The sequence below is a fragment of the Hoplias malabaricus genome, chromosome 18 (genome assembly GCF_029633855.1).
Source record: "Hoplias malabaricus isolate fHopMal1 chromosome 18, fHopMal1.hap1, whole genome shotgun sequence".
NCBI classification, from domain to species: Eukaryota; Metazoa; Chordata; class Actinopteri; order Characiformes; family Erythrinidae; genus Hoplias; species Hoplias malabaricus.
The window spans coordinates 18482527-18508099 of NC_089817.1; the positions used below are offsets into that span (position 1 = coordinate 18482527).

Genomic DNA, 25573 nt, shown 5'->3' on the forward strand with positions numbered 1-25573 from the left:
ACAGATAATGAATGAATGATATATTTTTACATTTCCAGTATTATTTTTTTTCTTTACAATGTAGTTGCTATTTTGGTAATGCATGTTTTCCTTGGACAGTGACAATACACATCACTTTTTAAGGCATTATAGGACTTTTCTAGATATTAAATATGTAATGCTGAACATAGATGAGTTTATTAAATTACCAGAGTATTTTCATTTTCATAGCACTTAAAAAAGAATTCCAAAAAGAGGGCTTTAAAGATTGAATTGCACTCAAGCATTGATTAAAAACAAAGATGACATTTTCAGGAAAAGCCTCATAAGTGCAAGAGGAATAAATAATGAGAGGCCAGTAACTGGTTTATGGTGGACACTAATTAGAGAAGTATGCAAAATGCCAGTTACCGATATTGGACAACCATAGCCTGGACACACTGGGCTTTAGGGTAGAAAGTCATTGTCAAACACAAAGGCCGATTAATCTTTGGTGGGGATTGTACAAGATTTTAACTTTTGATGTCTGTGAACTTTGTCTGCTAAGTACACTGTGAAATACAGCATCCTTGGCGTCCTGTGGTGAATATTTTCAGCAGAAACATGACCTCGGGCAAAATAGATGGAGCGAAATACAGAGCAATACACAGAGAAGAACTCTTCCATTCAGCAAGAGACTGGAATCTGGTGTGGAAGTATATCTTTTAGCTGGAGACCCCTAAACATACTGCCCATGCTAGACTGGAGTGGTTCAAAGCCAAGTTCAAAGCCATGTAATGTTTCGGTGGTCCTATCAATTCATAGAGCCCAGTTTGACTGAAAATCTGTGGCAAGACTGTAAAACTGTTGTTCACCAAACATCCATATCTAACATAAAGAAAAAAATAAAAGAATCCATGTAGAGCTGTATCACAAAAGAAATGCAGCAGTATGATAATTTCAGGAGATGATTCCACAAGATGCTGACCCAGGAAATTTAACATTTAACACCACACTCATCTCCATTTTAACATTATAAGCTTAAAAATTAAGAGGCAAGTCTTTCTGAAGCCCTGCAAATTTTCTAAATTCACCACTAATTCACATTACAGCATCAACTCATTTTGGGCACTTGACGTAAACAAGAAACTTGCATCTATTTGAAGATTTTAAGATAAATTTCATAAAAAGCATCTATTAATTTGCACTAGAGTACATTAGTTGTATGTGACTCCAGTGTGATTCTTTATGAGACATTATGCTAGCATACGGAGCTAACCCCCATAGCCCATGATGCCCATCCATTTAGTGTGGTACCTCTCAGCTCTGGTTTGTGAATACGCATCTTGAGGGTGTGGATCTGCTAATTTGCAGGTCCATGTGAAGTGCTAATTTGGATGACGGTTAAATCGTTTACAACATTTATAGGCAATAGACAGATCTAAATCAGGAGCTATCCTGATTTTGATTAGCAAATAAGTAGACGTCAGATACTGGTTAGATAGTTTAAAAGAATCTACAATGAATGTTAACTACGAAAAAAATATCCAGCAGTATCTACCAAACAATAAAATAGGTTTAGTTTTACTCCCAGGTGTTTTGCCTTGTGGTTCTATTATTAAAAACATTAATGGTGTGTATGTATGTGTTGTACACCTGCTTGTATTGGAAACCTTCCATTCAGACACTGAAAAAAAGAAAGAAATCAAATTGTATGGTGTGGAGGATCAAACCTGCCAAAATGAAGAATTGATTAATGAATTAATAAAATTGGAATTAAAGAGATAATAAAAGGAATAGAAAAACAATACATAAATTAATGACTTAATATAGGACATAAAACCTAAAACAAATAAATTAATTTGAGGGGCAGGATAATAATATAATTTATAATTTGTATATTTATGCATAGTCTTTACATTTTGTGCATTTATTTATTCCTCAGTATATTCATTTCTGTATTATTATGATTATTATCTCTGTATATATTTTTTCAACATGTGATAATGAAGGGGCATGTTTTTCAGGTCCACACTTAGCAATCCAGACCTGAACAGGGCAGTTGATTCTTATAGAAATGTCAGAGAACACAAATGTTGGCGCAAAGGTTGGTGTCGGATCTGCTCAGAGAGATGAGCCTCAATGAAATGGTACAATGTATGTATTCACTTGTTAAGTGTGATGTCACACCATTTCTTGGGTCCAATTGCACATTCGGTCTCGTGTCATACATTTATAGACATGTGTTGACTGTTGGAATAAAGAAAAAATTGCAGCTGCCATGTGGGTTGACTGTGACCCTAACCATCTCTGAGAGCAGAGAAGGGGTGCAGAGGGAGCTGTGTCTGCCTCTGGGAGCAGAGAATAAGCGTAGGGATAGCAGCGTCTCCTGCAGCTCTATCCCTGGAGCAGACGAGCTACATAGAGAGAGATGTGTTTCCCGCAGCTCCATTTCTGGAAACAGAATAACTGCCGGGAACAGAGCTGTCTCTCCTGCACACTACCAGTCCAGGTGTTTCATCAAGTTGTACTATGGGCGTATTAAGGCCTCCATTACTACATTTTTCAATATGTCCAATTTGCTCAGGTCTGTCTCTAACCTTTGCTAACATCCAGTAAGCAACTGAAACTGGGAGTTTTTTATATGGTTTTTACATGTGAATAATTATGCCATTTACACAAAACGAATAAATGAATTAAGTTCCTTAATTATGTAGTACATTTTTCAAGGTAATTTGGCGTACCACCTCGTTCTGCTTCATCACATACCACAGTTTGAGAACCACTAATCTGCAGCATCGGGCATCGATCAACCAGTAAGAGTGTTTAGACTCTGTAACATCTTTATTATCATATAAGAGTAAGGAAAAATGAAACATAAATAATATATAAATATATAAACTCACTAAAGGGCAGCACGGTGGTGCAGCAGGTAGGTGTCGCAGTCACACAGCTCCAGGGACCTGGAGGTTGTGGGTTTGATTCCCACTCCGGGTGACAGTCTGTGAGGAGTGTGGTGTGTTCTCCCTGTGTCCGCGTGGGTTTCCACTGGGTGACTGTCTGTGAGGAGTTGGTGTGTTCTCCCCGTGTCCACGTGGGTTTCCTCCGGGTGCTCCGGTTTCCTCCCACAGTCCAAAAACACACGTTGGTAGGTGGATTGGCGACTCGAAAGTGTCTGTAGGTGTGAGTGAATGAGTGAGTGTGTGTGTTGCCCTGTGAAGGACTGGTGCCCCCTCCAGGGTGTATTCCCGCCTTGCACCCAATGATTCCAGGTAGGCTCTGGACACACTGAATTGGATAAGCGGTTACCGATTATGGATGGATGGATAAACTCACTAAATTAACTTTATTGAGTCATTTATTTATTTGTTTTTGCTGGTTTGGTCCTCCATAGCTGGGGGCTGTTCCACAAAGCATGATTGATTATTTAGCCAGATAATTTAAGGCCAAAGACAAAACTGTCGAATAAGAACAGAGCCGAAGGAGATTCCTATTGGAAAGTACTCATCTTTAGGTTTAAGATATCTGGCTAACTGAGAAATCCTCCTATGTGGAATATCCCTCAGGTCTTGAGGTGGTTGTGGTTGTGTGTGTGTGTGTGTGTCTCCCTCTAGTGGATGACCAACAGCAGCGTTTTGTCGTAAATCCTCCTGCTCTGTACTGACGTTTTGCAGCTGCCGCAAAGCAGGAAGAGAGTGTGGTGAAGGCCTGTCCAAATACAAACGCCGTTTGTCGCCAACACTAAACACAAACGGTTGATATCAGAAGAGAAATAATAAGCGGGGTCGTGAAAGCATGGCGCTTTATATGAAAGCAGCAGAGATCCTGGATAAAGTGGAACAGAAGAAGGGAGCAGTGAAAACGCTGGTTTACGACAGTAAATTCCAGGTAATCTGCCACACACGTGGGGAACACAAGCTTATATATATATTGATGAATTTGAGTTATCTGTCCTGATACTTTTAACATCTGCCATGGTCTACCCATATGTTTTCTTTTTCTGACCTTCCATTTTTGTTTACTTGCAACAAATGTAAACAGCTTATTGTGAACAACCAGCATCTGGAAATTATGCGGTTAATTGCAATCATTTTATTTAATTAGTGTCTTATATGTCTCTCAAAGCTGGAATGTTCAGGTAATAAACACATTTAGTTTTGTGTCATATTTGTGATTTGTTTGTTTGCTGCAAAGTATAAAATGAGGGTGAACAACATCTTAATGATGATTCCAATACTTTTGCCCAGGGTAGAACTTGTTTTTCACTCCCTATTTAAATCCGTATAACAAAAGTTAGCTCGATGTGTGAAAACAACAACCAAGGCTCGTCAAATATCTCACATATTAGTGAATTTATTAGCTAAAACTAGGGATGCACCGATTTTGAATTTTTTGGGCCGATACGATAACCGATAATTCCCAGTAAATATTTAGTCGTTGATTCAACGTTGAAATAACGTAATGACTGCCGTCTAATTAACGTTCTCTTAAGGTTGAAAATGAAAGTTGAAAAGACGACTATTAGACGTATTTTGTACGTCCATTGACGTTATTAATTGGTCCCGAAATAAATTACTTGTATAAAACGCATTTTGGACGTCCACTGACGTTATCGGTTGGTCTCCACTTAACTAACTTATTAAGATGGATTTTGGACGTCCATTGACGTTTAAAATATGTCCTTGACGGACAGACTACTTTTAGACCCATTTTGAACGTCCAGGGACGTTACTTGTTTACTGGTTTAGCACCTTGGAGTAGCCGATACCGATATTAATAACCAATAATTTTAACTTTTAAACGGAAAGCAAATTCATATTTGATTAAAGCAAACCAAGTTCTTTTTATCATAGCTTGTCATAGGACAAGCCTTTTCTTAAGTGTTTGAACATATCTGTACTTTTTAATCGTATATTTTAAGTATGTTAGTTGTAGTTTACTCATATTTTTATCAAAGATTTACTGCTGGTTCTGCACGAATAGTTTCCAGTGGGACAATGCAGCACCGGGTTTGTTTTGGAGAGCGAGGGAGAGAGCAACGTGAAGACAGCAAAACTAGCGATCCGATTCCCACGGCAACCGGAAGTAGATTTTTCACAAAAAAGACTCTGGGGTTTAATACTTTTTAAATGTGTAATTATTCAAATAAATATTTAACTTCATGAATTGTTCTAAAGCATTTCATAATTTTGTATGAAACAAGCATCACTATGGAAGAATCTCACACAGTATACGTGTGACACACCATATGGTGTAATTCATTCACATATGAGTGATGGACATGGAATACTTTTTTTAATTAAAATTTATTCCATTAAAAAATTTAATGGAATACTGCCTAAACTATACATTGTGTCAACACACACCCATAGTGAAATGAACTCTCCAGAACCTCCTCTTTCTGAAAACATGCAGTTTTATATCAAACAGGCGTCACTGCACATGTAGGAGTCTCTCACACTATAGGCGTGACACACCTTATGGTGTAACTCATTCACATAGAAAAAGGATGGACATAATTTTAATGGAATACTGCCTAAACAATACATTGTGTCAGCACAAACCCACAAAACCACAGCCTGTTTATTCTTACGTGGACAACTTTGTAAAACAAATGCTTTCAGGGAATTTCTTATCAAATGATCTGATGTACATTCATGTTTTGTCATTATACAGCTGCAAGTGCAATGCAGATTGAGTTATATATAGCAGAAACCACATAAAATCCTTACAGTACCCACAAACCTGATTACATCTATAGGACTTGATGATCCTCTTACAAATCGGATTCCAAAAAAGTTGGGACACTAAACAAATTATGAATAAAAATTCAATGCAATGATGTGGAGGTGCCAGCATCTAATATTATATTCAGAATAGAACACAAATCACAGATCAAAAGTTGTAAAATATGAAATAAGAAAATATGTTGTTTCAAAATTTCATGGCATCAACAAATCCCAAAAATAAGTTGGGACAAGGCCATTTTTTTTACCACTGTGTGGCATCCCAACAGACGTCTGGGGACAGAGGAGACCAGTTTCTCAAGTTTAGAAATAGGAATGCTCTCCCATTCATGTCTAATACAGGCCTCTAACTGTTCAATCATCTTGGGCCTTCTTTGTCGCACCTTCCTCTTTATGATGTGCCAAATGTTCTCTGTAGGTGAAAGGTCTGGTCTGCGGGCTGGCCGTTTCAGTACCCGGATCCTTCTCCTACGTAGCCATGATGTTGTGATTGCTGCAGAATGTAGTCTGGCGTTATCTTGTTGAAAAATGCAGGGTCTTCCCTGAAAGAGATGACATCTAGATGGGAGCATATGTTGTTCTATAACCTGAACATAGTTCTCTGCCCATGCCACAAGCACTCAAGCAACCCCATACCATCAGTGATGCAGGCTTCTGAACGGAGTGTTGATAACAACTTGGGTTATCCTTGTCCTCTCTGCTCTGGATGACATGGCGTCCCAGTGTTCCATAAAGAACTTCAAATCGTGACTCATCTGACCACAGAACAGTCTTCCATTTTGCCACACTCCATTTTAAAAGACCACTGGCCCAGTGCAAACGTCTGAGCTTGTGGAACTTGCTTAGAAATGGCTTCCTCTTTGCACTGTAGAGTTTCAGCTGGCAACGGCGGATGACACGGTGGATTGTGTTCACTGACAATGCTTTCTGGAAGTATTCCTGAGCCCATTCTGTTATTTCCTTGACAGTGGCATTCCTGTTTGAGGTGCAGTGACGTTTAAGGGCCCGGAGATCACGAGCATCCAGTAGATTTTTTTGGCCTTGACCCTTGCGCGCAGCAATTGTTCCAGATTCTCTGAATCTTTTGATGATGTTATGCACAGTTGATGATGATAACTTAAAAGTCTTTGCTATTTTTCGCTGGGTAACACCATTCTGGTATTGCTGCACTATCTTTCTGCACAACAATGGTGGAATTTGTGATCTTCTTACCCAATCATGTTGTCAATTGACCTAATTAGTGTTAATTGGTCTTCCAGCTGTTCGTTATATGCTCAATTTCCTTTTTCCAGCCACTTATTGCTACTTGTCCTAACTTTTTTGGGGGTTTGTTGACACTGTGAAATTTTGAATCAACATATTTTTCCTTTAAAATGTTACATTTACTCAGATTAAACTTTTGATCTGTCATCTATGTTCTATTACGAATAAAATATTGACATTTGCCATCTCCACATCATTGCATTCAGTTTTTATTCAATTTGTTTAGTGTCCCAACTTTTTTGGAATCCGGTTTGTAAATCATTTTCCAAAATATTTGTAGTGTCAGAACAATGCAATATTAATCCAGATCAAATAATAACTCTGCTCTCAGTGTTTAGCTGTAATATTTACAAAACTGGAGCCATTATCTCTTTCCATAAAAAGCTTCCCTTTGCTAAAGTTTTCAAAGCAGGTAAAAATGGCTGGACTGTCAATGGTGTTAATCATATAACTTATGGATCTACTATTGTTCATAAAATGGTGTCCAAATCTAACTGTGTTCTACTTGCTTTAGAGTTACAAAATTGTGTAAATTTCACATGAATGTAATGAACAATGTGAAAAATTGTCCCTTACACGCATTCAGATATATTTTTGCAAAACCATGATAATCCTCCCAAAAATATATTTGAAGAGTATTTAGAAATAATACAAAGTGGAAGTTGGCTAAATGACAGAACTATAGATGCTTACCTTGCTCTTTTTGAAGAAAGAGTGAAGGAAAAAAAAGGTGCTGATGTGTCCATTTACATTTGAAAATCAACATCTTTGCATCTTTATATTGTGAAGAGACAGAATACTGCCAGATGCTCCAGAAGTTCAAAGAAATTGGTGGAGATATAACATTATAGTTATTCCAATTAATATAGGCTCTGTACACTGGGTGGCTGCTGTTCTCAATTTGACAAGAAAAACACTATTGTCAAGGTAAAAATCTTAGATTCATTAAAATCATATGAAATTGTTAAAGTTCTTGCTAAAATACAAAAATTTATGGTTGTCCAATATTTGGCATTACATGGAAGAATTATAGATGTGTCTTTTCAATATGAATTTTATCACAAGTGCCCTCAGTTTTGAAAACAAATTTATGGTAGCAACTGTGGTCTATATGTATGCTTCTATATAAAATCAGTGTTATTCAGTATTCCACTAACTCCATTTTGCAATAACCGAATGAGATCTGTTGTATGAACTTCTCCATCAAAACATATTACAGTGAATTTCTAAGTACCTCCAGAATGAAGTTTGATTTCTTGAAATCAAAGAAATGCATGAATGTCCTGATATTTCTTTGCTCTCCTGGTAGACCTTTATTATGTAAACCAATCAAACATAATGACGCATGGAAAATATGAAGTATTATAAATTACACCACAAAACAGATAAAATGATGTATGTCAGTTTTCATGACTTGTCATATGATTTTTTATTACATGATGAACAATAAAATGTTTTCTTTTTGTCCATGTACAGAGAAATAAGTTTGTTTTAGATTTGGTTAAACAAATGTAATAAATTTTTAAATTTTTTTAAATATGTTAAGATTTTTGTATGCAGACTATTGAACTGATTATTTGATTTTTTTTTTTAATACTTTGTTTAATATCAGTATATTTCCAACTCTCTCTCTCTCTCTCTCTCATATTATAGCCCAATTACAGCACATTTCATGATGCATGAAATAGTTTTTTTACACCAATAGTGTGACAGTGAAATGATATATCAATTTGATTATATTATATTGTATTATATCAATTAATTAATCAATTAATAGTCTGTAAGAACTTATCCAGTTCAGAGTTGCAGTGGGTCCAGAGCCTAACCCGAAACACAGGGCGCAAGGTGGGAACACACCCTGGAGGGGGCGCCAGTCCTTCACAGGACACACACTCACACCTACGGGCACGTTTGAATCGCCAGTCCACCTACCAATGTGTGTTTTTGGACCTTGAGTGGAAACAGGAGCAAACGGTGGAAACCTAAGTGGACACAGGGAGAACAAAACGCACACCTCCTCAAAGACACAAAGAGGAGGGTTTGGAGAGTTAATTTCACTATGGGTTTGTGTTGACACAATGTATTGTTTAGGCAGTATTCCATTAAAACTATGTCCATCACTCATATGTGAATGAATTACACCATATGGTGCGTCACGACTATAGTGTAAGAGACTCCTAAATGTGCAGTGACGCTTGTTTAAATGTATAAAAGGTATTGTTTAAAACTTTGTCCATTCTTCATTGATGTGAATGTAGTTGGCCGTGATGTGTGTCGTGCCCATAGTATCCTATATATGAATATATGTTTGACATAAAACTATGAGGATACTTAGAACATTTTTTAAAATATAAAATATTTAAATCCATGTATATTATCCCTTCTGTAGTTTTATCATTCTGTATACTCCCCCTTGTCCTAAGTGTAAAAGAATAACCTTCCTTAATTAAGAATAATAATAATAATAATAATTTAATAATAATGTAAGTAATAGAAGCATGCAGAGAAATTTTTGAATTGATTTTATTAATCCATTTCCCACATCCGCACGGATTGCGAACAAGATAGATAGTGTGTGTGTTGGTGTGTGTTTGTGTATTATAAATCATTACATTTTTGTACCAAGTGAACTGCTTCAATGTACTTTTGTGTGTGTATGTATATATATATATATATATACACACTAAAGCATATATATATATATAATAGTAAAAATTAGTAAAGATTTTAAGGTTAAAAAAAAATCAAGTTTTTTTTATTCATAAGACGACACAAGGATGCCTGTTTTTTATTTTGAAATGGAAATACGGTAGAAATGCAAAAAAAAGCTATTTCCGGTGACATTGTTGCTGACTGAACGGAGCTGAGGGAGAGAACGGTGTCGCTACCCAATTTGGACGGCGCATGCGCTGACCTTCATGCATATAGCAGCAAAGAGACTATTTTCTAGAGCAAAAAAGAACTTTATCTTCAAGAGTGAGTAACTTTGTATGTTTAAAGATGAGTTAGCATTTCCTCACTTTACTTTACTGTTTTAAACAACTGGAGAACCTGCAAAGTGCATTTATTTACAACTGACAGTGTTGAGGGAGTCTTCTGTTTAAACAAAACATGACGAATAGGGATGTGGGACACACATCCGACCAAACAGGGCAGTGTCTCTTTACAATCATACCAGAAGAAAAAAAAATTTAAATATCGGAGCTATCAGTCAAGTGTACACAAGCAAGCATGGTGTTCTGCGCATGCGCCGTCCAAATCAGGCAGCGGCATAAAGAAGTTCCAAGCGACCAAGCGTGAGTTTGTAATCGTTTATCGTCAGTAAATGCAGACGCCGAATCTATTTATGTGTTTTACATTAGAAGGGCTTCTCCACTGTGGTGGTTGAGAGTATCTTTCTGTCATTTAACTTGCTGTGTGTCTATTTACACCGCCAAAGGTGTGTGCGTGTACTGAGCGTCACTGATATTTTAAATTTCTTTTCACCACGGAGAAGAAATCCCAGAAAATGTGAAAAACGTCCCCCACAGCAGAGAGAGTTGTGTATTTACAGACGTCGGTGCATATCCGAAAGTGCAAAATGTTATCGGTTGTAATATCGGCTAAAATTCCAATATAGCAAGAATATCCAAAAAAATCCACATACAGTGGAACCTCTACTAACGAACTAAGATACGAACCGGTCATTTGAATATTTGTTGCCTCCACCAACGAACCATGACTCTAGAAAAGAACCCGAGCCGGCGGCTGGAAATTGCCACTGACCCCAATAGACTGGAGTCACCGCACCTTAGAAACTGACGGTTAAGCCATCCGCGCTTCAAATCCGAATGCATGTATAGGCGCGTCATTAGGGTTTTTCATTGCGGAGAACACCACATCCGCTTTGGGACAGAGAGAGTCTGAAACCCGCGTTTGAGCAGCGATGTCTCTGTTTCTAAATAAATGCACGCAATGCTAAAATGGACTAAATGGGCTAAATTAACAAGCCATTAGGAATATATTTCGTTGTAAATCACTTTAAAGAGGCAAAACACGCTTTGATTATTTCATACATTTACGTATTTTTTTTACTTTTCTATAAACACTTAACTGGCTTTGAATAGTAATCCTGGTGGACATGTAGAAATACAGATTACATTTTACTGTCATTAAACAGAGGTAGCTCACTGTATAATATTCTCATGGATTTATACTGAATACCTACCAATATGGATTTCTCAGAAACTACCCATAATGCCTAAACCATTCCACTGTCATTAAACAAAGGGGCCTCTTGGCTATCAGCTGTATGATTTTGGCAAAATTTCACTGTATACTTTTCTCATAAACTCATACTGAATACATTCCAATATGGATTTCTCAAATTACCCATAATGCCTAAACCATTCCACTGTCATTAAACAGAGGGGCCTCTTGGCTAATAACTGTATGATTTTGGTAGAATTTTACTGTGTACTTTTTCTCATAAACACATATTACATACGTACTGATATGTATTTCTCAAAAAGTACCCATAATGCGTAAACAATTGTACTGTCCCTCTGTTTAATGACAGTGGAATGGTTTAGGCATTATGGGTAGTTTTTGAGAAATCCATATTGGTAGGTATTCAGTATAAATCCATGATAATATTATACAGTGAGCTACCTCTGTTTAATGACAGTAAAATGTAATCTGTATTTCTACATGTCCACCAGGATTACTATTCAAAGCCAGTTAAGTGTTTATAGAAAAGTAAAAAAATGCGTAAATGTATGAAATAATCAAAGCGTGTTTTGCCTCTTTAAAGTGATTTAAAACGAAATATATTCCTAATGGCTTGTTAATTTAGCCCATTTAGTCCATTTTAGCATTGCGTGCATTTATTTAGTAACTGAGACATCGCCGCTTGTCCCCAAGCGGATGTGGTGTTCTCCGCAATGGAAAACCGTAATGACGCGCCTATACGTGCATTCGGATTTGAAGCGCGGATGGCTTGACCGTCAGTTTCCAAAGTGTGGATAGCTTGACTCCAGTCCCAATAGGCGAGTCTCCCAGCGTGCCCAGACTTGAGTGAGCTTTTAAGATTAGCAAATTGTAGTTTTAGTAATTTAGCATTAGTGTAAATAGCAGACATCGAAATTCGTGCTAAGTTAAGCCGTATCTATGCTTTGTCTCCCCACATTCACCCGCCTACTCTGTTATTCCACCCACCCCCACCTCCCGTCATACAGCCAGTGCCTGTGTTACTCCTCCAGCCAGTCGTCATGTCTTCAAGGTAGCGATATGTAACCACTTAAAACTTATTTATTTTTTATTACTGTTACCACTGTATTTCTTTTTTTATTTTTAATAATGCTACATTTATTTTTTTTTACTATTTGAGCGTTTTGTAAACATATCAGTGCAAAAAGGGTGACTTTCGGACTGGGCTGGAACGCATAATTGCTTTTCCATTATTTTAAATGGGGAAAGGTGACTCGAGAAACGAACTTTTCCACTTATGAACCGGGTCACGGAAGGGATGAAGTTCGTAGGTAGAGGTTCCACTGTATCTGCAAATAATATATCGGCCGCTGATATGTCGTGCATCACTAGCTAAAACTGTATATTTTTCTGACATTTTTTTTTTCTTAAACACATTCATGACAAAAATTTAAGCACAGTGTTAGACATTTTATGCTTTTTCCTTAGAATATTGTAGTATTTCTAAAACATCATGGAATACTATTTTGTCATTGCTGCAATGTAAAATATATTAACAAATTTATTACAAAACAAAAACCTGTACTGAGGAACAGTCTTAACTCTGATTAAAAAGGAAGTCAAGTTGGAGAGTTAATTAGTGCTGCTAAACTCTCTGTAATACAGTATCTGAGTGTAAACTGTATTCATATCATGTACAGTATTTTCATTAATGTCTGTTGTATTTCAGAATATAAAACAGCTGTTTGCCCTCGTATGTGAGACTCAGAAGTATTCATGTGTGCTTCAGGAGATTATCGAGAGCACAAAACTCCTCAAAGAGAAAAAACTAAGACTGAATTTAGCAAAGGTATGGTTTCCACATGGCATCCTAATCTACTGTAACAGGAGCACTCCAATTTCAAAATCTCATAATTGGTAATGTAGACTGTATAATTTAGTACTGTGAATATTGTATTTGACTTGTCAGGCTTTCCTTCATATGTTGCATAATGCAGTTTGTGCAGTGCTGAGCTCAGAGTAGCAAAGACAGAGGCCCTATTTCTCCCTTTAAATGGTCAGTGAAGTATCACAGTGATTTTTGAAGTTGTAATATTAAAGAAAAAATATTTCATAGTCTTCCTTAAATCACCAACTCTCTACATGTCTATATTCCCAGGCTTTTCATTGCTCTTAAAGGTTTTCAAGTGCCCAAATGCATGCCAATATGAATTCTCATTTGTTTTATTATTTACTATATTTATTCTAAACATTTTCTTATTTTACTTCTCTCTCCTATTCATTCTGTTATACAGAACTTTGACCAGCTGTTCCAGTCTAGCTGCCTTCATTTGTCCATTTGGGACTGTCTTTGGAAAACTGCAGTTTTAAAGAGAAAATATATTGACTTATTTTGCTCAAGTCTTACCATTTAAACAACACCACATTCACAGAGTTCTACAAATGCAGGACCAGCCAACCAAGAAAAGGCCAAAGAATGATCGTACAACACTACATTTCATAAATTTCTTGAATTGAAATTGTAACCATTTCAAGCAGCTATTTGGTGAGGTGGCTTTTACAGGCTTTTTAATTATCGGCCGATGGGCGATATGTAAAGCCAATAGAGAAAACCCTTCAAATGTGTAAAAAAAAAAAAAAAAAACACATTTAGAGGACCTGAAATATACATGAAGTGGTCAAAAGCTTATGAAAACCACAAAAAATGTACGCACTTGTCTTATTTTTGAAAAACAAATGTTAGTCACTATAAACTGAAGAGTTCATGAGTCCCGTTACTTTTTTCTTTTTAAAATTGTGTCTCCGGGGGTCTACTTTCATCAGGTAAAAATTTGAGTTGATACCTCCTACTGATTTGAAGTTATTCAGGCTGGAGCAGTGCCTCTTTAGACCCCAAGCTCTCCATAAGGAAAATGATTACTTTTACTGCAAAAATACAGTGTATATATCTTGTCTAGACCTAATGTCAACATCTCAGTGTTTTTCTTTACTTTCTGTGAGAAACTCGTCTCCAGTCCCTCACCAAGTGGCCATTCACCCCTCACCAAACTGTAAAAACCCTTAGATATGGTGTGTTTAATTCTGATGTACTGAGTTTATTTCTGATGTTTACACTTGTTTCTCACCAAGTACAGTGTTCCTTTAAATGTCTGACATGTTAAAAGGCGAGCACTGCACTCTGATTGGCTGTAGAGCAAGGTAACCTCCCTCACACCCCTGCTGCATTTAAATGTCCTCAGTGGGGGAAACGTAACTAGTAAAAGACGTCTAAGCTTTGAAACATGTTTATTGACTCGATTATTGTTTGTGGAGCTTGTGGCTGCCAAATAGAACCGTTTAGTCTCTCTCTCGCTGGGTCTGGGTCTGTTAGGCGCTGAAAATATATCTGCTCTGCTGCGTATTTTGTCCCTCCTCCTCACCATAACTCTGCCCCTGATTGGTCTATAGACTTGATTGACATATCATTGGAAAGTTGAGAACCTAAGCTACGCGGCAGTAGGTGGGTCCACGGGAATCATATTTACTTATTTTTTGAAAATGTGTACTATTTTTTCAAGAGCCAGTACTCTTGACACAAACATGAGGATTACTCACGAACGGTTTGACAGAGAGACTCAGATTTTAGTCTCATTTTGAAGGGGACTATCTAAGATAAGCGCTGCTGTGCTAGCTTTGTGTGTGAGCCACTTGTGGGCTCTTCAGGCTTCGAGAAGCAGCGGTTTTGTCATTGATGAGGAAGAAACCTGAAGTTTAGATTATCTTAATAATGATAATGATTTTTTGGCTTAAAATACCTTAGTCCTACGTTTTAGCATATATCCTCGTGATACTGAGAGTCTGACCGTTCGATTGATGTATGATATGTACACATTACTCAAATATTACTCAAAGAAGAGACAATAATTCAAACTGTTTTCTCTGATGAGACGACATGCAGCTACAGGTTGGAGGCTTGTACTCCTGTACTTGTGCTCAATGATGTCTGCCTGTAAATGGCAAAATGGACACAAGGGGCGCTCTAACAGCCAGAATGACGGAGCTGCCCACAGCATTGCCTGTGTGCGTTGTGTAAATATCGGCTTCTTGCGCTCATATATCAGCCAATGCCGATTATACAAAAAATGCCACAAATCGGCCGATTTATTGTTCGATCACTACTTTTAATATTCAGAAAATCTGATTTCTATAACCAAGACATTGAACAATTGTGACTCTGTAAGAACATCATATTGGACCAGTTTAGGAATTTTACACCTTAACCATTTGGTTTTGAAGATTTTTCTCTTTATGACCCTTGCCCTCTCCATTTTCATGTCATGTGAAATTAGGTTTTGGTCTTTGACTTGCTTTTTGGTCGAGGGGTAAAATGTGGAGGGTCATGGAAGACCATGATGGTGAAGCATCGCTCCAGACTGCAGGCTGCTTTGGCTCGAATGAAAGTGAAGCAGAAAGTGAGAAGAAACGAGGACCTGCTTCCTCCCAGTGTGCAGGAAAAAAATGGTTTGTCTTCAAGTTTGCAGTGTTAAAGATCCAATACACAGCGAAAAATGCTGCTAGAAATGTAGCTATTTCTCAAGGTTCAGTATCAGAAAATATTGTGATCAGGTTATCTTTAGAAATGGTTTCTGTTGTTCTGATTTGATATTTGCTGTTTAAATATTGAAAAATGAGTGCATGTTGTACATCCATAGCCCATGATATCCCACGTTATGTTCGTATCAACACACTGAAAACGACTTTTGACGATGTGGTTGACTACCTGAAGAGAGAGGGTTATTCATATCAGGGGAAAGCAAGCAGGTTAGTCAAAGCTTAATTTTTCTTACAATTTCTATGTCACTTCATTTTACTCCTCATTGCTCCCAAAATGTCATATTAAATTAGATTTTATTAATAAGTAAAATTGTCAATTTTTTTATCATTTTTACTTCTGTCCATGCATCATTTTAGGATTGAGGATCTAAACCATCTTTCTGGAAAGATGTTTATGGGTGATGTGCACCTCAGGGAAATTCTGGTTTTCAGTGCAAAGAGGGACTTCCATGACCATTACCTGTATAAATCAGGCCATATCATTTTGCAAGACAAGGTGAGGTGATTTATCATATCTTCATAGAATTGTAGTGATTATTGCTTTCTTTTTTTTTAGTCAAAAATCTAGTTTTTCACGTTTTAAACATTTTCACTTCGATTACACAACAGCTGTGCTGCATTCTGGTGTGGTTATGTTTAAACATGTGGACATAATTTTACATAGAGTTTCCTTTTTTCACAACACACATATTTCAATGCATGTGGCGCACCGAGTAGTGTCCCTTTTACACAGCTCCTGGGTCCTGGGGTTTATTCGTTCAAGTCTTGCTCCAGGTCACACTCTGTGAAGAGTTTGGTGGGTTCTCACTGTGTCCGCATGTGTTTTCTGTGGGTGCTCTGTTTTCCTCCTACTGTCCAAAAACACACATTAGTAGGTGGATTGGCTACTCAAAAATGTGTGCAGCTAAATCAGTGACAAGTATTTGAGTCTGAATTTAATTTAATTATCCAAAATTCAGACAAATTAAAAAAATGTTTCTGAATATTTTATGTTTGAATTTTTTTGGTATGGTATTTGATAAACTTTAATTTTGAGAGGGTGAAATATTCAGATTGAAATATTCACAAAAAACTAATATTTAAAGAATAAAAACCTATGAATTCAAGTCTAAACATTCAGATAGCAAAAATACAAATCTAGGCCAGAGATCAACCAGCAGGCTTCTCAAGGAAAGTAAACTTTCACAGAGAGATCGACCGCAGATCAATCACAGTGCCCTCTTGTAGCGTAGTAACAGTACTTGAGTTAGTTATGTTTAACGGTAATTATCACTTATAATAATAATTATTATTATTATTATTATTATTATTACTGAATTTAGGTGACAACAATATTAATAATTTCTCAGAGGTTGAAATACTGTCAACGCTAGGGATGAGTTCTGAGGATTTTCAGACTCTCAGGAACAAACTCCATACACTGTATTATTTCAAATAATGGAAATACTTTATTAAGAGGAATGATAATAAGTTGATAAACATAGCAAAATCTCATAGAATCAACGCAGGTGAAACCAGTTTTAATAATTTAATAATTGGCTAGGCTATATGACTTGTGAATAATGTGTTGCTAAATGATTTAATTAGTATGTAAATTTATCAAGAAACTTCAGTCGACATCAGCTTCTAAAAATGAGGAATTTACTTGCTTGCTTACTCTTGTCATTATTATAACCAAGCCGATGGGTGCAGCAGATTTCAATCTCCGTTCTTCCGGTTCTTGGCTTGTCACAGCTGAAGGTAGGCTTGAGAGAGAGGAGATTCCTCCAGGATGAGTCAGCCACTTTCGGCTTCCTTAGACGGTGTGACGTCAGTCGGGGGATTCCCTTCACAGAGAACTACTGGCCTGGCTGGCTTTTCCTGGAGTGAGGGAGAAAGTTGCAAGGAAGCGCACTGTTTTCTTTCGATCCTCAGAAGCGATGTACTCCGAAGTAAATAACTAATACTAATTTCAGTGGTGGCTCTTATTCTGGCCAAAATAAGTTTCACCTGCTTTGATCAGTTGTAAAATTAAACTTGGATTGGGCTACAAAAAACAAACACAAAATAAAAGTTGAAAGTTTAAGATTACTGTCAATTAATCGACCTTTTTACTTTTTTAGTTTCTGTATTGCAATGCTAACTGACACAAGGCGTCCCCTGTTAGTTCGCATGAAGATCTGTCTTCTTTTAAGAGTCTTTTGGAAGAGTCGGCTTCATCAGCGTAGAGAGAAACAAAGAAAAAACAGAGACAAGAGCGTCACGAAAACAAGAGCGTAAGGGAGTAAGAGAGAGTGTAAGGGCGAGTAACTCCTTTTTCATAGGTGGCGCGGTCATGCCCATTTGGGAGGTCACCATCCTCTGATTGGTTCCTGGGTTTGGGGAGTCCACGTGACCGTCTCAAGTTCCAGAGAAAGAAAAAGATCACTTATGTTTTGGCAAAAATATAACCTCAATGAATTAATACTTCATACATACTTGAATATAGCATAATGAGTATACTGGAGTATTTTTTATCAAGTATCGAGTGATCTTTTGGGTTTATTAGTCATCTGGTCATCATAAAGTTTGAAGAGGACCACTCAGGTCACAGAAAAGTGTTCTGCTTAGCCTTCTGGCTATCAGATATAGGTGTGTGCATGAGTTTGTTTGTGTGTGTGGGGGTGTGTAGTCTTTCAGCACGCACACTCTGTGGAATGCAGGTCCCGTCTTCTCCTTTTATATAAAAGAATAGAGAGTCAGAGTCTTAATTTTTCATTTCCTGATCTGAATCCATCCTCCACTACACTCTTCTCAAAACCACCAATCACAGAGTAGTCTCACATTGTCCCAATTCCTGCCCTTAGCCCTAAATGCTTCCTTGAAGTGAGCACTTTAATGACAATGTAAGTCAGCAAAGGGGTGCAGTGTTCAAGTGATGAAGGGTTCTGAGAGTAGAAATGGGACACACTTTGCCTTGTCTCTAGTTTAGCCAACTGCTCTGCTCAGTGTTAGTGTTTTACTGGACGCTCAGACAGAAATATTTTTAAAGTTGTTGAGATTTTATTATAATCTCTTATACATTTGTTTCACAAGCCTTTCACTTTCTGACTGAAAGTCAGCTCCTCTGTCAGTAACACTGACCACAGATTGTCACTGCCTTTCTGCAGCTTTTACAATTAAAGACACAACAGTAGGGAATGAATGGCTTGACCAATATTTTAACAAAACAAAATCTCCAACACACACACTGTTTTTCAATTAGACACTTATAGAAATTTAAACATTTCTACATAAATGCCCTGCTCTAATATATACTCATCAAGTATATATTATTCTGCGTTTAATGACACGTCACCATTAAAATTAAATTTTTTTCAGCTCCTGCCATGATTGAGTTATCTTCAGCCGTGGCTTCAGTTTTGTAAACAGATCATAAACTGTCCTGAATTTCATGATGTTTAAATTTTTAGAGCATTACCCCCAAACACAATGTTTTTTTTTTTTTTTTAAAAAAGACCCTGTACATAAATGACATAAATTTACCCAAGAATATTGTCAGTTCATGAATACGTTGTATTTGAATGGTGACTTTTTTAACTAAATGCAAATACCTTTATATATTTATTAACCAGAATAATATGGTACAGATCATAACAGGGAACCCTCCATTTATGTAGAAATATTTACATTTCTGTAAATGTCTGCTTATAAAACAGTGCTGTGTGTAATGAAGGTCCAGTGGCCTCATCTAAAATTAGTGAGACAAAACAAATAAACAAAACAAAAAAAAATAAATAAAAAAACACCCATGGCTTTATAATTCAGAGTTTTTGCATCTGTATTTTTCAAATCAGATATCAGTTTTTTGTGTTTTTTTTTAATATAAAATTTTCAAATCTGAATATTATACCAAATGCCATACAAAAATATAAATATAAAATATTCAGACAAATATAATTGTAATATTCAAAATTCAGACAAATATACAGTGGAACCTCTACCTACGATCTTGATCCGTTCCATGACCCGGTTTGTAAGTGGAAAAGTTCGTTTCTCGAGTCAATTTTCCCCATTTAAAATAATGGAAAAGCAATTAATGCGTTCCAGCCCACCCCGAAAGTCACCCTTTTTTGCACTGATATGTTTACAAAACTCTCAAATTAGTAAAAATAATACATGTAGAGTTACTAAAAATAAAAAAGAAATACAGTGGTAACAGTAATAAAAAAGAAATAAAGTTTTAAGTGGTTACATATCGCTACCTTGAAGACGTGACGACTAGGAGGAGGAGTAACACAGGCACTGGATGTATGACGGGAGGTGGGGGGTGAATGTGGGGAGACGAAGTGTAGATACGACTTAACTTAGCACAAATTTTGATGTCTGCTATTTACACTAATGCTAAATTGCTAAAGCTACAATTTGCTAATCTTAAACGCTCACTCAAGTCTGGGCGTGCTGGGAGACTCACCTATTGGGGTCAGTGGCAATTTCCAGCCGCTGGCTCGGGTTCATTTCTAGAGTCATGGTTCGTTGGTGGAGGCAAAAAATATTCAAATGCCCGGTTCGTATCTTGGAAAGTTCGTTAGTATAGGCGTTCGTTAGTAGTGGTTCCACTGTATAATTAAAAATTTCCAAATTCAAAATAAATTCAAATACTTATGTCATGCCTGTGATGGACACCATTCCTGGTAGGCTCCGGACCCTGGGATGATCCGAATGAATGAATGAATGAATAAATTTGGACTTCAATATAATTTCCACAAGAAATAATGTCCATATTATTCATAACAGTCCATTTTTAAGGTTTTATTTAAAATGAGCTATGAAACCAATGTGGGTAAATATAACAACGTTTTAATTGTCATTAAGGGAATATCCTATGCCAGTTAGAGCGTCACATAGTGTGTGTGGTGGGCACTTCCTACCTGCAGCCATAAAATTTTCCTACACCTCAACACTAAAGTTGCTGTGGCCATTTATGATCTGATCAGCAACATCTAGCATCTAGCAACATTTACCCACTAGGGTTGATGTGGATGTTTATGATCAGATCAAACACACACACACTATACTGAGTATACCTTGAAGAACTAACATTTACTTGGATTGGACCTATTATTTTTTGTTTTTATAGGCCAGTTGTCTCCCTGCATACCTCCTGGACCCCCCAGTTGGAGGCCATGTAATTGACGCTTGTGCAGCGCCTGGGAACAAAACCAGCCACCTTGCAGCCATAATGAAAAACAAAGGGTACAATCTCTTGGTCTGTAGTGTTGGAATATTTTTTTTAAACGTAATTATCCCACAGATACAAGAGATTTCTTCTATCATGTTATTTTTGTTTTCTTATCCAAACAGGAAGCTGTTTGCTTTTGACCTTGATGCAAAGCGCCTGTCCACCATGAGCACACTTCTCCTTCGTGCTGGGGTCACATGTCACCTGTTGGCCAATCAGGATTTTCTCAAGGTTGACCCACTTTCCCCAGAATACAAGAATGTGACACACATCCTTCTTGACCCATCATGCAGTGGATCAGGTGATATGTGTATTGTGATTGTGGCATGAATGCTATATGGCAGTTTGGTACAATCCTTTCTCCATTTTGGGATTGTGAGCACCAAGAGTCTTGTAGCACCTCACAGATTTTTTTCAGATTTAATTAGTTTTGGACACACAATCTGGACTCTAGCATGAAATTAAAAATCAGTTATTTCCAACTTTTATAAAATGACAAATAAATTAAGATGCAGTACAATGTATTTTACAATGTTTCAGCTGTGCAATATTTCATGCAAAAGCTATCCAACTACAGGTATTTGTTGGCAGTTTCTTTATTTTAAATTGTTGATTTCCAAAGGAATGGTCTGCCTATCTGACAGAACCACAGAAGAGCTGGATAGCGAGCGTCTGGATGCTTTGGCGGCATTTCAGTTGCGCTGTTTGAACCATGTACTGCAGTTCCCTCAGCTACAGCGTGTAGTCTACTCTACATGCTCTATTCACTCTCAAGAGAATGAGCAGGTGGTGTCTGATTGCCTTGAGAAAAACCCTGGATTCAGGTAACGACTAAATGCCCATGTAGTTATGGTTCTAAAAAAATGTGTGCGCGTGTATGTGTGTGTATATATATGTGTGTGCACACACAGTGGCTTGCAAAAGTATTCATACCCCTTGAACCTTTCCACATTTTGTCACTTTACAACCACAAACGTAAATGTATTTTATTGGGATTTTAAGTGATAAACCAACACAAAGTAGCAAATAATTGTGAAGTGGAACAAAAATTCAACCCTCTTTACTCTGATACTCCTAAATAAAATCCAGTGCAATGAATTGCCTTCAGAAGTCACTTAATTAGAAAATAGTCCAGCTGTGTGGAATTTAGTCTTGGTATAAATACACTTGTTTTGTGAAGGCCTCAGTGGCTTGTTAGAGAACGCCAAGGAAGCCACAGATCAGGTGGGAAAATCTGTCTACAGGACAACTATAAGTTGTGCACTCCACAAATCTGGCCTTTATGGAAGAGTGGCTATAAAAAAAAAACATTGTTGAAAGAATGACATAAGAACTGACATTTGCAGTTTGCCACAAGCCATGTAGGAGAGACAGCAAACATGTGAAAGAAGGTGCTCTGGAAAGATGAGACCAAAGTTTAACTTTTTGGCCTAAATGCAAAGCGCTGTATGTGGTGGAAAGTAATACTCGTCACCCTCAACACACCATCCCCACTGTGAAATATGGTGGTGGCAGCATCATGCTGCGGGGATGCATTTCTTCAGCAGGGACAGGGAAGCTGGTCAGAGTTGATGGGAAGATGGATGGAGCTAAATACAGAGCATTCCTGGAAGAAAACCTGTTGGAGGCTGCAAAAGACTGGGACGGAGATTCACCTTCCAGCAAGACAATGACGCTAAACATACAGCCAGAGCTACAGATTTAAATCAAAGAATATTCATGTGTCAGTCAAAGTCCTGACCTAAATCATATTGAGCATTTGTGGCAATGAAAATTGCTGTTCACAGAAGCTCTTCATCCAACCTGGCTGAGCTTGAGCTGTTTTGCAAAGAATAGGAATAAGTCTCTAGATGCGCAAAGCTGGTAGAGACATACCCCAAAAGACATGCAGCTGTAATTGCAGCAAAAGGTGCTTTTCAGTTTTTCTTTGATTAAAATTTTGAAAAACATGTATCATTTTTGTTCCACTTTTACAATTGTGCTACTTTGTGTATCACTTAAAATCTCAATAAAATACATTTAAACCTCTGGTTGTAAGTAAAAAAAAAATGTTCAAGGAACATTGGCTTTGCAACATTTGCAAGCCACTGTGTTTGTATATTATCAGCTCCACTGAGCATACATGGGCACTTTTTTTTGTTTGTTTTTTTTTCTTTCTTTCTTTTTCTCCTCTCCCTCAGTTACAGACTAGTACAGAGCCCCTAAAGGGGCTGGGGGAAAAATAAAAAAAACACTACTGATTTTGCGTTCCCTCGCAAAATGCATTGCGCTCATTTGCAAATGTTTTATGATACACAATTGTCTTCGTGACTCAGTTAACACATAAGGACACTGCAGTTTCCAGGGAAATTCAGCCACTTGAAACAGAGATTACATATGTATTATTTATCTCTACTAACACACAGTTTCTTTGCCAGTGTGAATCGTTCATACATCTGTAAGGAACTGCCTAACATCAGAGGAAGTTGTGAACAAGTGCAAGTCAGAACACCGTAGCTCCACGTATCTCCATAGTAACAGGTGTATGAGACGTAGGCGGCTTCGTGAAATAAAGTAAAAGTGTGGACCGCTGTTTTTTTTAAAATTATTATTGACTGGGGTAGGGGTCAAGCTAAGAATCTTAACGAAAAACCTTTACTAAGCAAAGACTCTCTTAAAAATCCGGTCACTCAATAACAAGATGGAGAGTGTAAGGTGGTGGCTTAACACACAGAGATCTCAGGGCACGCTGCGGACTGATTTTTACAGAGACGTTGCTCAGTGCGATGACTCCAGACACAGCTGTGGAGCTCGCGAGCCAGTCGCTACACCATGCATTTCATTTAATCTGGGAATTCTGTTTTTTAAAGCTGCAGTAAAAAGGATACCATTTTCTGCTAGAAACTTTTACACACATACACACATTACTCCAATACACTACCAAAAGCTACACATTTATTCAGGTGTTCACTCTCCATTCTCTCCCACTGTTTGGAAGCTGTTCATTGTCTGTATCTCTGTACTGTTCACGTAACCTTTGTCTATGCGCTTGCACTTTAAATACTCTCATCCTCATTTCATAGCAGTTAACAACACAGCAACAAACGTTTCAGTTGACGCTCCCCAATAAGATATCCATGTTTTCTGCTCAGAAGAGATGCTACGTCTTTATATTTCAGTCCAAGATCAAAGTAAAATTCAACGAGCTGCTCCATAGTTCAACTGACACGCACAGCAAGCACATAATCAAAAGCAAGCACAGTACTATGGAGCCCACAAAGTATTTGCGAGGGAATGCAATTGGCTTTGCGAAGGAACGCAAAACTATTTACGAGGGAACGCAAAATCAATAGTGTTTTTTTTATTTTTCCCCCAGTCTCTTTAGGGGCTCCGTAGACTAGTCCATCAGTTGCTCTGCATGTTTTTGTTTGCCACCTTTCACCACGTAACTTCAGTTAATTTAGATTTGTAAATGTCATGACTCCCTTTATAGATTAGTGCATCTTTTTCCTGAATGGCCTGAGAGAGGTCATGTCCCACTGACCCAGTGTCTAAGAGCCAGCACTACAAAAACTTTCACTCATGGGTTCTTTGTAGCAATGCTGGAAAAGAAGCCCACTTCAAACGAGGGAAGCTATCACACATCGTAAGTCATATGAATTTAAGCCTAGTATAAAAGTACAGCTAAGACCTTAAAACCAAGTTTGACTTTCATAACCTCTTGTGGCAGGCCATCTTCCATGGATGTGGATATAAGTGCGCCGTCTAACAGTGAAGAGGAGCAAACACAGAGACCCAACCGTAACACTTCCATGGAACAGCCCCAGCTTCCTTTAAAAGTAAAAACTAAGAGGAACAGAAAGAAACACCAAAAGCAGGAGTCTTAATTTTTTTTTTTTTTTAACTATTATGCCATATTAATTGTTGTATTGTGTATTATGTAAAGCCCTATGGCATATTTTTTTGAATGTCTCTATCATGTGTGAAAGTTTGTTCATATCTAATATTAAAAATGGTAAAAATCAAGTAATCTTACCATTTACAGACAGCAAATATTGTTGAATTGGCATTCACATGGGTTTCAGAATTTCTAGAGCACATTGTTTTTTGTGTCTAAAATAACCAGACATTTACAATGTCACTCACTGCATATGCGTTTCTATGTTTTGGTGTTTGTATCTGGGTTAGGTACAGGAGAGAAGATGGAGAAAGAAGCTATGTAGCTGTGTACCATCTCTTTTGTAATAGTTTTTGTTTTCTGCGAGCCAGGATGTTTACATCACCTGATCGTGGGAATATTAATATTTCATAGAATCATTCCTATCTACCATTATAAATTTTAAAAGTAGTGAAATACTGAAAATAGGCCACCAACAAAAATATACAGCCAAGAGTATCCTATGGGTGGCATCCTGTGTCCAACAAACAGTGCAGCAACAGATAAACTGAAATTAATATGCTATTAGTCAATCTCCACCCGCTGCCATGCCAACAGCTCAAAAGCACTGACCAAGTTGCTAGGATTAGTTCCTTAGGTTTATGACAGATTAAAGCTTATCTAGATTCATGTTTGGAAGACTACAGTTTCAAAGTGGAAATGCTCAACCATGATATTGACTAAAATCATGCTAAGGATAGCATTTAA

General features: G+C 37.4%; 1 protein-coding gene across 2 annotated transcripts; it reads left to right on the forward strand.

Moving 5' to 3' along the window:
- The first annotated feature begins 3642 nt into the window (after nt 1-3642).
- On the forward strand, nt 3643-24954 carry nsun5 (NOP2/Sun RNA methyltransferase 5). 2 transcript variants are annotated; one of them, XM_066651677.1, is made up of 10 exons: nt 3643-3846; nt 12886-13005; nt 15485-15656; nt 15848-15956; nt 16107-16245; nt 20848-20963; nt 21072-21250; nt 21572-21773; nt 24422-24574; nt 24659-24954. In XM_066651677.1, the coding sequence occupies exons 1-10, from the start codon at nt 3754-3756 to the stop codon at nt 24813-24815; spliced, it is 1440 nt and encodes a 479-aa protein (XP_066507774.1). In that variant the 5' UTR covers nt 3643-3753; the 3' UTR covers nt 24816-24954. The 2 variants fall into 2 exon arrangements, with proteins under 2 accessions (XP_066507774.1, XP_066507775.1); XM_066651678.1 differs by lacking the exons at nt 3643-3846; nt 12886-13005 and adding an exon at nt 13605-14225.
- The last annotated feature ends 619 nt before the right edge of the window (nt 24955-25573 follow it).

Coding starts and splice junctions, on each gene's coding strand:
- nsun5 (XM_066651677.1), top strand. CDS start 3,754: ATGGCGCTTTATATGAAAGCAGCAGAGATCCTGGATAAAGTGGAACAG. Junction 15,657..15,847: donor CAGTGTGCAGGAAAAAAATG/GTTTGTCTTCAA, acceptor GTACATCCATAG/CCCATGATATCCCACGTTAT. Junction 20,964..21,071: donor GCCATAATGAAAAACAAAGG/GTACAATCTCTT, acceptor TTATCCAAACAG/GAAGCTGTTTGCTTTTGACC.